Source organism: Malaclemys terrapin, chromosome 1 (genome assembly GCF_027887155.1).
Source record: "Malaclemys terrapin pileata isolate rMalTer1 chromosome 1, rMalTer1.hap1, whole genome shotgun sequence".
In the NCBI taxonomy this organism is placed as follows: domain Eukaryota; kingdom Metazoa; phylum Chordata; order Testudines; family Emydidae; genus Malaclemys; species Malaclemys terrapin.
The window spans coordinates 316,540,280-316,553,650 of record NC_071505.1 but is presented as its reverse complement, the minus strand read 5'-3'; the positions used below and the strand labels follow the sequence as shown (position 1 = coordinate 316,553,650).

General features: G+C 42.0%; 1 protein-coding gene across 7 annotated transcripts in view; it reads right to left on the bottom strand.

Annotated features, from left to right (window-relative positions):
- ALKBH8 (alkB homolog 8, tRNA methyltransferase) overlaps positions 1-13,371 on the bottom strand; it is an 83,798-nt gene that overhangs the window by 57,785 nt on the left and 12,642 nt on the right. For 6 of the 7 annotated variants that reach the window (XM_054015540.1, XM_054015544.1, XM_054015538.1 and 3 more), the window contains 5 exons: positions 9,453-9,693; positions 7,942-8,073; positions 6,907-7,002; positions 4,166-4,270; positions 2,202-2,272 (listed from right to left, as the gene is read on the bottom strand). In XM_054015540.1, coding sequence (XP_053871515.1) covers positions 2,202-2,272; positions 4,166-4,270; positions 6,907-7,002; positions 7,942-8,073; positions 9,453-9,693 — 645 coding nt within the window. Of the gene's footprint in view, positions 1-2,201; positions 2,273-4,165; positions 4,271-6,906; positions 7,003-7,941; positions 8,074-9,452; positions 9,694-13,271; positions 13,366-13,371 lie in introns of all 7 variants that reach the window. The other variant, XM_054015543.1, reaches the window with a different exon arrangement.

The following is a 13,371-nucleotide window of genomic DNA, read 5'->3' as shown; positions in this document are numbered from 1 at the left end:
TAAACATGAAAGGATAAGGAGAACAAAAGATGAGTACAAAAAGCATGCTTTAATGTAATGCGTCATCAGAGATGGGCATAATTTTTGTACGTGGGAAATAGCAGGGGGAAAACTGTTGGGCTCAGACAAAGAAATGCTAAAATAGCTAAGTGCATACTACTGCAGCCATGATTAATATATTAAATGCAGATGGGGGTCTCAATATGCAAACAATGTGTATTACTGAAGTTTAAACAGTTAGGTAGCAAAAGGAAAGGCTGTCAAATAATGCTGTCATTTATGGGCCATTGTGATTGTTTTACTAACCCTTAAATATACACTTTGGCTACCTTCATCAGAGAAGTGTGTCAATGGTCTACCATGAAAAGGCATTACAATTTTGGGCTGAACAGGAACAGAACTTTCTGACAGGCTGTTCCCAATGCCTACATCTAAATGTTCGGCGTCTATTAAAAAAAATAAATTGGGTAGGACTGGATTGGTCACGGAACTGATAAGAGGATACAGAGCCTCTCTCCTCTAGCCATTTCCATTGCAGGGACTTAACATAAAATATACTGAAGGCCTCAGCCCATTTTCTAATGGACAGATGCTCACATTCCTAAAAACATCTTAGATTAGAATAAAATAGAAACTACTGCCTCAAAAGCAAGGCCAAAAACTGAATGGGCATGAAGATAAACCATGGCTAGAGGAAAGGGGGGATCTCCAAAACAGGGCTGGGCAAAATGGGGAAGCATGCACTGATCCTACTCATGTTATACTCACAGCTGGTCCTAGAGACATGTGAGGCATTCACTGTTAGCGGACACTTTGGAAAACATTGGCCTAAGCAACCTGCCCAAAGCCAAAGAGGAAGTCAGTGTCAGAGCTTCGATTAGAACTCCCAGGAATTCCTGGCTCCCAGTTCTGTGCTCAGATTGCATGATTATGCCTCTCTCTCTCTGTCTATCCACACCAACACAATCAGAGACTAATAATCAGGTTATAGTTTCATACCTCCAGGGCCTGATTATCCGAATTCAATCTCCACTTGGGCAGGTGCACACACTTGCATTCTTTGTGTACTAGCACCTGAATGAGCAAGTGACAGCATACATCACCCGTGTGTAGTCATTAGTTCATAAAATGTGCCTGTACAGGAACAAGGCCCCACTAAAAATTAGACCTTTATTGTCCACTGCTATATAAATTTAGTGGTCTCATTCGGATTGTTGCTGCTATTTACATAGCACCGCAGATGTATGTGGCAACTAACAATGGCTAGAATACATGCAATGTCCCTCTCCCAAAGAATACAATATAGCAATGGAAGTAGTGCACAATGGAGTTGTGTGCGGGTGTTCATGCATGTAAGTACTGCAGAACACGTAGGTATTTAGGAATGATAGGAAGGAAGATGGGATTGGCACTTAGCCGATGTTTGTTGTGACGCTGTTCCAAGCACAGAAGGCACAAAGTAGAGAGTGGGTACGGATGCTCTCATACCATGGTGATAAGTGCAGTACAAGAACCGAATTACAAAGCAGAACAGAAAAAAGGGTTTGGAGAGGGAACTGAACTAGGAGCAGGAAAACATGGATTCTATTCCCAGCCTTGCCAATGACCTGCTGTGTGACCCTGGCAAGTCCCTTCACCTGTCTGTGCCTCCGTTTCTCTTCCCACCCTTTGTCTGTCTTGTCTGTTTCGGATGTAAGCTCTTTAGAGCAGGGATTGTCTCTAGCTATGTGTCTGTACAGTGTCTACCCCAATAGGGCCTCTATGAGCTACTGTAACAAACACAGTAATAATAGGAGAGAGGCTTGGACAGACCAAAGAGAAGAGGGAATGGTACAGGAAGAATTGAGGTAGAGAAATACACAGGAGCAATGATATGAGAGTTTTGAAGGTGCTAATAAAACTGAGGAAGGGCAATTTAAAATTGAGTCCTAGTAGTTTCAAACAGTCAGTTTCATGGAAGATTTTATTCTATGGTGAAGTCCTAGCCCCACTGAAGTCAATGGCAATGACTTCAACGGGGCCAGAATTTCACTCCTTTAGGTATCGCACTATTGTTACAGGTTAACATGCTAGACATCTGATGCAAAAGAGTGAGAAAAAATGTCATGTAAAACATTGAACCTTTTATTAAGATCTACTCAGATCTTTACTTTTATGTCCATTGAGTATCATCAAAATATAAAAAGAAATATTAAGCATACCCCAGCTCCTAAACTGAGAGAGATTATTTCATCCTCAAAAGCAGAATGAGTATCAATATGAGGAGGAATTCCTATAACACAAAAAACAGAGAATAAATAAATAGTCACTGCAAGTATAATGAAATTCCATCACTTTTAATATAATCTCCCAAGTCCCATTTTCACAGCTGTCCACGTGTAAACCACAACACAGTAACCTCGTGCATTTTTATGCCTACTATGTGTAGTGCAGCACTACAGCAGATCAAAAAATGGAATTTCCTTCCTCTCCCATGGGAAATTCTGATATTTCAACAATTGTTTTCATCCCAAATCAACATTTGTTTTCAAAACGCACTGCAGTAGCTCAGCCAGAGGGAGACTCCAGTGCATCATGGGAGACATAGTCTGGTCAGAGAGCTGGGCCCATGGGGAAAATGGGGACACGAAGGACTTGGAAATACAACTTCCATGAGGCACTGCAGCTGCTCTGGCAGACACACAGATTAACGTCGACCTGACCCCAAATTAAACATTTCGTTTAGATTCTCCTGATCAAAACTTCTGTCAAAATTGATCTGTTCCTGCAGAAAGTTTTGATTTTTACAGTGTCCCATTTTCCAACAGGAAAATATTTTGTTCTAATTGTTTTGGCCAGTCCTACATACAGTGCCAATATCAGAAACCAGATTTTATCCCCAGATGCAAATGTATTTGACTTCCATTAGTTTCAAGAGGAGCAATGTACTTAATCACATACAGAACTACATAGGTTAAGCTTCTTACAACAAGTTCGCTGTGTTACAACATGGTTACAATATGAAGTGTAGAAATTCTGCCCTCAGAAATATATTGAGGTCAGCCTGATAAAAGATATGTGCATCTATTATTTTTTTGTAGCAGCATCCAAACACTCCAATCAGGATCTCATTGTGCCAGGAGCTGCACAGACACATACTAAGAGACAATGGCCTACATTTTTGAAAGTGAATAGAGATTTCAGATGCCTGAATTTTTGGATCTTCAACTGGAAATACCTTATAGAGGCCTGATTTTCTCAAAGTGACCTCAGAAAAATCAAGCCCATTTAAAGGTAGCCACCCAAAAACTGAGGTTCCCCAAATCACTAATCATTTTTGAAAACTGAAGTCAGGGTCCCTGCCTTGAAAAGCTTAGAAGGTAGGGATAGAATTTGACTCAGTACAGATACTGGATAGTATTTATATGAATGCACTGGATTGCACATACCGTACGCTAATTAATGTCCTAAATGATTAGTGCTTAAGAAAGGTTTTATACATATCCTGTATTTATGGAAGAAAGTTACAATTCATACTAATTAATTCAGATAACCCAGCCAGCAGCACATAACCATACCAATTGAACTGGCTGTCAGATATGTGAACAAACAGGGTCAGATGTCTAGACTACTGAGTCTGGAAGAGATTGTTGGAGCAGCACTTCCCTCCTCCAGTATGGGGATACAGTTTGCATCACCCTGAAGATGCTCTCACATGTACTTATAGAAGGGGGCTTCTTGTTGCTGGCAGAACATGGCAGGAAAGGTTGGGGTTTGGCCAGCCCGTTGGAACTCCTGCAGTTATACTTGGACCAGGTGATTTTCCTGAATCTTTGTCTCAGGAAGTGAGTGAAAAATGTGTTTGGTTGATCCTGTCATACATGGACTGTTTACCTCTCCAGGTTACTAACTCTTTTATTACATGATCAGCTTCCATGACCTGGCCTAAGACGCTTGGGCCAGATTCTAATCTCAGTTACACATTTTCAGTACCAGGGTATCTCTAAATCTCCCAAGTTAGGAAGACTGCATCCAGACACTGCCCTCAATTCATGAAAGCATCCCTGTGGAACTTGGCAGATGCAGAAGTGCTGTCTCTGAATCATAGCCATTGTAGCTGGTTTTCTGTTTTCAATCCTAGATAAAATATTGAGTTTGATTTTTTTTAAAGGGCAAATGCACTTACCTTGTCCAGGTTCATACTGGTTTATTGTCAACTGATCAGGTTTATGTTTGATATATCCCTGCTTCAAGCACTTCTCCAGAAGCGTGCTGCAAATTTCCGGGAGCCCTGTTAGTACAAACAGAAGTATAAACCAGATGTTTTCCTACTCTTTTTTCCTGCTTTTGGTGAAGGAGAAATCTAACAACTGGACAAAATACACAGAAATATGATAAAATACAATAGGCAAAATGAGGCTTGTAAGTCTGTGCACCTCATCAATTACACAGGCAATTTTGTAGTCACTATGATGTATGCATGGAAATAGCAGGTCTAATCCTGCAAACCCTCTACGTGTGTAACTTGCACAGACTATGAGGAGTTTTTAGAAGCCCTCCACACACAAAGGACTGGCAGCACTGGGCCCACTGTTTGCATGCGGAATTTCGATTGTCTGTGAACATAAATAACGGGGTGCCAAATTCAGTGTCACTGAAATCAATGGCAAAATCCCCATTCACCCCAATGGGTGCAGAATTTCACCCAGGTGCACAAGTGCTTTGCACAAAATTAAAGGCTGAGTTAAGACCCTGTCTTAGGGCAGTCCCTGATTGGAGCACCCTCCTATGCAGGCTGCTGAATGACAGACATGCTTGCCTCAGTTTCCCTCCTGCAGACTCCCCCAAAATAGTCCACAGAATCTTTCTGAGGGCAAATATAGCCCTTGTAGGGTTATCTTATTAAAGAAAGTACAGTCCACATAAATCATAACAAAAGTCCCATTATCATAGTCCAGTTTTCCCCCAGCATTGTCCAAACAGCACATGCAAGACACACCCCTGGCATCTCTCACCACACCCCAGCTCTCCAATGCAGCCCTCTCCTGTCCTTGTATCAGGACAGCCACCGGGCCCTTCCAACCAAAGTGCAATCCCGCTCTTCCCAGCTGGAACCCCGACTGCCTCTCTGCTGGGAGCATCCCTCACACCTCCCAGCCGTCTCACGGTTCCTCTCGGTCTCACTCTCTGGCCCTGGAATGTCAATGGGTAAGCCCCTCTGCTGTTCCCCTGCTGTCAGCCCTCTCCACCCTTAGCTCCAGCAGGCAACTCCCTCTGCTGCTCCTCCTGCCTTCAGCCTTCTCCAGCCTTTTGGCCCTGGCTCTCTGGCTTGGGACTTCCAGCCAGCAAACCCCATTTGCTGCTCTCCTACTTTCAGGTCCCAAACATACAGTCTCCAATTCCTCCCTCTTCCCAGGGATGATCTTGCAGAGAGCTTTCTGCTCCCTGCAGCTTTTCCCGCAAACCTCCTCCAGTCTCCTGACTGACTCTCACGAGGACGCTCTCCCTCACCGGGTCTCTTCCTGATCTTTTGTAGCTGCCAGCACTGCACAAATAGGAGCATCTTAGGGTGACCAGATGTCCCGATTTTATAGGGACAGTCCCGATTTTTACTTATATAGGCTCCTATTACCCCCCATCCCCTGTCCCGATTTTTCATACTTGCTGTCTGGTCACCCTACAGCACCTGCACTGGCACAGGGGAGCTACTTCATTTACTGGGGTCGGCCAACCTGTGACAGACCCCTTTGAAAATTTGACCCTTAACATTTAACCCTTAAAACCTGCTACTGATTCAAATGTTGAATTAAATAAGGCCTCCTAATAAATCTATTGAATTTAAAGTAGTTTATCAGTAATATGCAAAAATGAAACCTTCAGAGAGTTTGCAGTTTGCTACTATACAGGACGAAAACTTAACTGTAAAATTCAATGAAGTACAGCACACTTGAATGTTATGCTAAGAAATATTCCTTTCAGCAATTTGTCAATATTAACGGTTATTACTGCTTTTTCTCTCCAAAACTTGTTCCCTCCATTTATGTTCGTCTCACACACAGACCATTTAACATCTAGCTGGAGGCCACAAAACAGCCAAGACAAATATCAACACTTTTACGATTAAGCACAATTTCAGACAAAATACAATGTAACTTGCATCTGTACGGGGAAACTTTATACATGTCACCTTAAACACTTGTGTTCAACTTTCAATATAACTGAATTCCATATTTTATTATTTATATAGCTAGGTTGTAGGATGGCTCACTTTATTTTCTCTGACTCATAGCTCTCAGACTCAAAGGACAATTTTTCAGAGTTTCCTTGATTGAGTTCTGCACAAAGGGGAGTTGTTTTGGAAAGTATAAGGAAAATGCATTCAGCCATTTTCAAGTTATTCAATCTGTTAAAAAATACTTTTTAAAGTATATTTTTACCATCTTGAAAAATGTGAACATTTTTTTTTTTTTTTTTTTACACACACCCTTTTTCAGTATAAAAATGAATTTGAAATGTTCCTCATATAGCGTTTCTTCAAAAAACAACCGAAATTTAGAAGTTCATAATCCACATTTGGCTAGACCTCAATGAAGAATGGCAGCCATGATTTTTTTCAAACTTCTTTAAACATACAAAGTTATAAGTGATTAAAAAGGGGTTCCATTCACGTACACTAAAATATGATTACTAAGGCACTGATTCAGGAAAGTATCCCTATTCAAGAAGGGTGTTTAAGCATGTCCTTAAATTCCATTGAAGTTAATTGGATTTACACACCTGTTTAAGTGCCTTCCTTAATCAGGGCTTTAGTTACACAACTTCCTGGGACACTACACTGTACTTAAGTTAGGTTCTGCGTGTATCTGTTGGAAAACAGATTTAAAACAAATACCATTTTAAAATGCCTTTTCATAGGAAAGTTCTCACCTCCAGGCAATGGTTTATCTTTATCTACATTGTTGTTATCGTATCGAAACTCGTATCCAAAATGCTTTACCCTTCTGTGTTTTAAAGACTTCTGGGCTGTGAAGCAGAAAAAATTAAACAATGTAAAAATATTAAAATATGTACAATATATTTACACAATTTATTATGCTTGCAGGGTATTTGCCTAATGCCTATTCCATATAATCTCAACAACTATTCAATAGTTGAAAATACTATTATTTATGAACCTCACTCTCAATATACAACTCAACTTTCCCCATGAACTAAGTGACTAAACAACACAGAGCTTTAGTACCATTTCTGTTTGAAGTCAAAACCCCGATGTTTTTACACATTGTAGCAATCCCACAGACGTCAATGCTTACACATGGGAGCAAGGACTGTAGGTCCCTGGACCTTGTGTTTGTCTCTCTCGGACAACAGTACCAATTTTCTTTAGCCATGGCTGACACTTTGGACAAGCTCATGATATGGACATAATAGGAACTTTCACTTCCTTGCATCATTACACTGCACACTAACTAAAGTCAATGTAATGCTTTGTGCTGTATCAAGGAGTAAAAGCTACTTTGTAATATGGAAGCTAACTGGAAAAAATAACTGGCTTTGTTAAGAAATTTAATTCCACAGAGCTCATTTGAAACTACATGAGCAACTGGGAAGGGAGCTTTGACTTCTCTCTGGTGCTCCCAGGAAGGCTATCAAATTACAAGTGCTGCATTCTGAGAACAAACTCACTGACTGACCATGCTGTCATGAAATGACTCTACACTAGCAGCTTCTGGAAGCAGAAGCATAATTCAAATTAACCCATTCATGGGGATCACCTTACACCACATGCCTCTGGTTAATTGTAACTGTATGATATAAAACTCAATTTTAAAAGGACTAAATATACAGAATGATCTTAAGGAATAAATTATCCAACATGCAGACTTCTTGCAGAAATTAAATTCAACAAAAGGACAATTTGCAGGTATTTTTGAAGGTCTCACTTTCTGTGGTTCTACTAACCATTTTGAATGACTTCATTTTCTTTCCAATCAATACTTTCCAACATCTTTTGTTCTTCTTCAGGAGACACGAGCTCTTCAACCATCATCAGGCCTGGAGGCAGGCTAATAGGTATAATGTCCTCCCAATGCACTATGGGTATAAAAATAAAACAGTGCTACTGCTTATGGAAAATGATCCACTTGTGTTCTTTTATCAATAATGATAAACCCCAGATTGATCATCATCTGAACTAATTATCCTCCTTGGTAGCATAAAACAGGATCAGAATCCAAGTTCTGTGCTATACAACCCAATTCTCAAATCTCACTGTGTAGGACCCAAGAGACTTAGTGTTTTCCACTCTCAAAAAATATCTGATTTGTCTGTTAAAATAAAGATCAAAACTTTCCCATGCATTTCAGAGGAGATTCTAGTTGGATTCAATTTTATTTTGCCAGGACTCAGGATTTGTCACTGCTCGTGATTGACAAGCATAGAGTACAGTGAAGAAAGTATGTCTGAATGCTATAAGCCTGAATGCTATATGCTGTTTCTTAAATGTAAGAAATGATATAAAATGAAGATGGCCATTTGTAGCTCGCCAACCAGATGTGATGAAATGTTCACTACAACACCTATCTTGATAGAAAATGACTTACGTAACAAGCTCCCAACTTGCAGCCCTATGAATTATTATTGAAAATGATCTGTACTATGGTAGAGTTTAGGGGCCAAGATCAGGACCTCATTGTGCTAAGTGCTCTACAAACACAAAGAGACGGAGTTCACAATCTAAATGGGCAAGTGTTATTGTTCCTGTTTTACAGATGAGAAACTAAGGCGCAGAGAGATCAAGTGACTTGGCCAACCTATTGTCTTCACCACAAAGACCATCCTTCCTCTCCAGCAACAAATGGTTTGGCTCCAATCTACCAGAGAGACCATCTCTCTCCCCACCTTATACGACCACATGTGCTCATGGAGGTGTTCCAGCTGCAGCCTCCTAGCATTAAACAAGAAGGAGCTGCTAGCAGGATATTTTCTGTGAAGGGTCTTTAGTTCTGGCATTCACTCCATGCCTCAGACTACAAGAGACCAGATTTCAGGGTATGCTGCAAGACCCCTCTTTTTTCCCTAGACTTTGGTTCATGAGGAAAGTAGATTATTGCTCCTATTATTGTTTGATCCTTTTGGGCAATTAATTTTGCTTTTCAGGTTCCTGGAAAAGCTGACCCTTATATTTGATACATGTATTTATTCATCTATTTTATTTAGCTATATAAAGTATTGTTGCAAGCATCCACAGACTGCTCTAAGTGCCATATAATAAAATAAAAGACAAAAACCAGGAATGATTCACCAAACACAGTTCAAAAATATAAGGTGAATTTCTGACCCCATTGAAGTCCATGACAAAACTTCCATTGACTCTCATGGGGCCAGAATTCTATCCACAATTCCACTATAACAAGCAACTGAAAAGCAAAGGAAGGAAAGTGATGCTTTATGGGATAGCAGAATATTGATACCTTTTTCCACAAAGTTAACATACAGAGTAACATTTTGGTTGGAGTCCTCCAGTGTTATCTCTTTCCCATTGAGAGTGTCATAGGCTTTCTTGGCTTCTTCTGTCGACCCATATTTCACAACTGAATAGGGTTTATTTGGAGGCATTAAGAGTGCTTCCACCAATCCACATTCCTCTACTAGCCTGAGCAGCTGGTGTCTATTCACACCATTACCCAGACCTCCATTGGCAACGACCAAGTTCTAATTTAAAAAAATTAAAAATAGACATGTTAGCGGTCACCACTGATTTGTTTACCTGAAAATAGCATTTCACAAACACAAGTGTCATAAAGAGAAATGAAGCTATTATCTCTAAATCGGTCTGTGGTTATTCTGTTTGATATTCCAAAGGAAATGTTTATATTTCAATTAGTCTGTGGCTATTTGAAGCCCGGAGCACAGTAGTACAGCACACATTTAAGGGAAAGGCTTTTACAAAACAAGAGCATTCAAGCTCGAGGAGAAATAACATGCCCATGTTTGTGTGTGCAGACACCACAACTGTGTCTGCAAACAGGTATCTGTGCAGGGGAGCTGTGGGGGGTCTACACATTTACAGAACCTGGATAACATGTGCTTAGCACATGCCCTGAATATTCTTGTCCCTCAGCTACAGAGTTTATTTGTATTTGCAGATCCCATAGCTAACAGTTGGCTGTAAGTGTCCTGCAATACCTTTGAAAGGGTGGAACAAAAATAAATCCCATTGTATTAACTGTATCTGCCTGATTTTTTTCATGACAGCCAAGTGTTATGGCGCCCACAAATGAACTCAGAGAAAACTGAGCTTAGCAGCCCATTTCTAAACACCTCCAATAATTTTTTTTGAAGGAGTGGCCTCTAACATCATCCTCAATATTTTTCTCTTTACTCTCTTCTGCAAGGAAGGGTAACCATTTCCTCTGTCTGAGGAGAGTCTGATGCATTAATTAGCATAGCCCACTAGTGCTATTCTTTCATTGGGCCAGGGGAGGAAGGTCACTTGAGAGCAATATGAGGTATCCCTCATGCCCCATTTTAGGGACCAACCATGCAACCAGTGCTGAGCAGAATCAGCCCTGAGCAGGATCAGCTCAGAATCCAACTTCAGATCCCCTTCAGGGTACTTCTCTGAGTTGATGCTAGCTTGCTGGGGATGCCCCATAATGCTACAAGTAAAGATATACTGGACATCCCGCTGAAAGAACGGAATCACCCAGGGGGCCTGCTACACAATACAAAATACAGCTTTAGGGCCCCAGTTCATCCTCCAAACACTTATGCACGTGAGTAGTCTCAATGGGACGATTCGCCATCACCGATGTGCCAATGTCTCAGTGCAGCTACACTCGGGGTATGGCTACACTGCAATGCAAGCCTGGGCTCAGACACAGGCTTTGAGCCCAAACCCCTCTTCCATTTACACACAATCCTGTTGTACTCAGGCCCAGGCCCCAGGACCTTGCAGGATGAGACGATTTGAGCCTAGGTCCCACTGACACTCGGGTCCAAACACCATCGTTTTGCATTTGTGGATGCTCAGGCTGAGAGTCAGCCAATGCTATCCCACAAACCCATGGGACACTGTTCTGTGTCCTCTCTATCCCAAGAGTAACCAATTGACCTCCCCAGGAAATGGAAACAACCCCACTTGTACAGCCAGGCAGCGTTTAACCCTTCCCCTTTATTCTGACCACTGAGCTACAGAGTAAACCTTCTCCCGCGTTAGGTATGGCCATCAACCAGAAGTCATCTTTTGCCAAGCGTGCCGCTTCCTGGTCCCAAGAGCACAGCCAGATTTTGGTGAATCTCTGATGTGAGGCAGGCAAAAAGAGGAGTTTTAGTAGGAGTACTAATAATGACCATGTGTAAAAAGAGACAGAGAAGAAGCTGGCAGTGCTGGGAAGTCACTGGATCAGAGACTGGATCAGAGAATGGATCAGGCAGCTCAAGACCAACTACTGGCAATTCAGGGATGAGAACTGCGCCTCTCAGAACTCGCCTTCAACCTGCACCTTTTATGAGGAGTCTGACTGGGTGCTGGGTACTAGGTACTGCACCAAGCACAGAGCCAATAGAGCTTACAACAGCCTGGTCAGCCAGGGTGCCAAACTTCTGATCCCTGAATCCAACATAGGAATGGAGGGGGGCCAGCAGGCACTGGCTCAGGCCAGCAAAGTCACTATGGTGCTGGAACCGGTCCCCAAGGAGGCTTTGTCCCTGGCGCAGCTGCAGCATATGCTGGGTCCCTTTGAGCAGCAGCCTGCCACAGAACTGGAAGAAACAGAATTAACCCAAGAGCATGGTAAGTTTCTGGCTCCATGTTTGTTTTGATTAATATAGGAATGGAAGGGATTTCCAGGTTATGAACAAATGCAAAAGTTATTACACGCCGTGGACAGCAGCGGGAATCCACTCATGGCAGATTGCATGGACAGCACCTTGGCGCCGGGGTGTTAAAAATAAGACTTTCATATTGCCTTCCCTGTCAGTACGCTGCTCTGTATTAATACAACAGTGTAATGAGCCACTTGTAATCAGTGAACTGTCCAGGTGGTGGTGGTGCAGGTGGGGGTTGAAACGTGGCCCATTTATGTATGTAGTCCCTAGTGACAAAATCGTTTGTCCAAAATAGGGGTGGAGGGTAGGTATGCCATCCGGAAATGTGTCTGGGAGGAGGTGAGGTGGCTGTGGAGTTCTCTACGAGTCCATATTAAGGTGTGTGCTTGCATGCAGTCATAAAAGGCTGTATGGGAAGCTGTGGGGAGACAGGAAGCCATACAGATGCTAGCACAGCATCCTATTGATTCCCCCCATGAATTTTGACCCAATTCCAAGGGCTGATAGCTGCAAACTTTTCCCGTAGCAGGAACTCCAGATAGCTAGGCACATTTTGGGGAAAGGCATATTTTTGAGGGCCACCACAGTAACTGACCAACACACTCCACTCACAGATGTGCTATTCGGGCACCATAAGTTTGAATACTTTGGTGGCATACATGGTTGGCTTGCCTGCATGGAAATGCTTTAATATTGTTATTTTTGTAACACAAATAAAGGCTTTTATTTTATTCAGAGAGTTTATTGCCATCACTACATCATGTCTTATAATGTGTGTTTTGAATAATAAAGATAAACATAGGGCAAGGAACAATGGGCAAGTGGTGGCCATACATAAATTTCTCAGTACATCTATGTCCAATCAATCAATAATGAAAATGCACAGTTCCCCGTCCATTACATTAACAGTCAGGTCATCCAAAATAAAAATATGTGAGGGGACGTCTAGGTTGGATATTAGGAAACACTATTTCAGTAGGAGGGTGGTGAAGCACTGGAATGGGTTACTTAGGGAGGTGGTGGAATCTCCATCCTTAGAGGTTTTTAAGGCCTGGCTTGACAAAGCCCTGGCTGGGATGATTTAATTGGGGTCGGTCCTGCTTTGAGCAGGGGGGTTGGATTAGATGATCTCCTGAGGTCTCGTCCAACCTTAATCTTCTATGATTCTATTAATATGCCCCATTCACTGTGTACAGTGACAATATCCTCCCCCCACACACATTTCATTGTGTGCTGTGACAATACATCATTTACTGTAAATATTGATGTACAAAAACATTCCTAAACATGCTGTTCTCTCTCTTCCATTGGTCCATGCAAATCCATAATGTGGGAGCACAGAGCATCCCTGATTTGTGTTGCCTGGGTGCATCCTGCTGTCACAGGTGCACTTTCTAGCTGAGTGCACTGGTTCGGCAATCCATCACTGCCATAGCTCCATTGAGGGGCAAACAGCTCACCTTTGGCTTCACACAGATTATGAAGAGCACAGCAAGCCACAGTGATGGAGACAGCATTGATGACACTGGAATCCAAAAAGGTCTGTTGATGACACTGGAA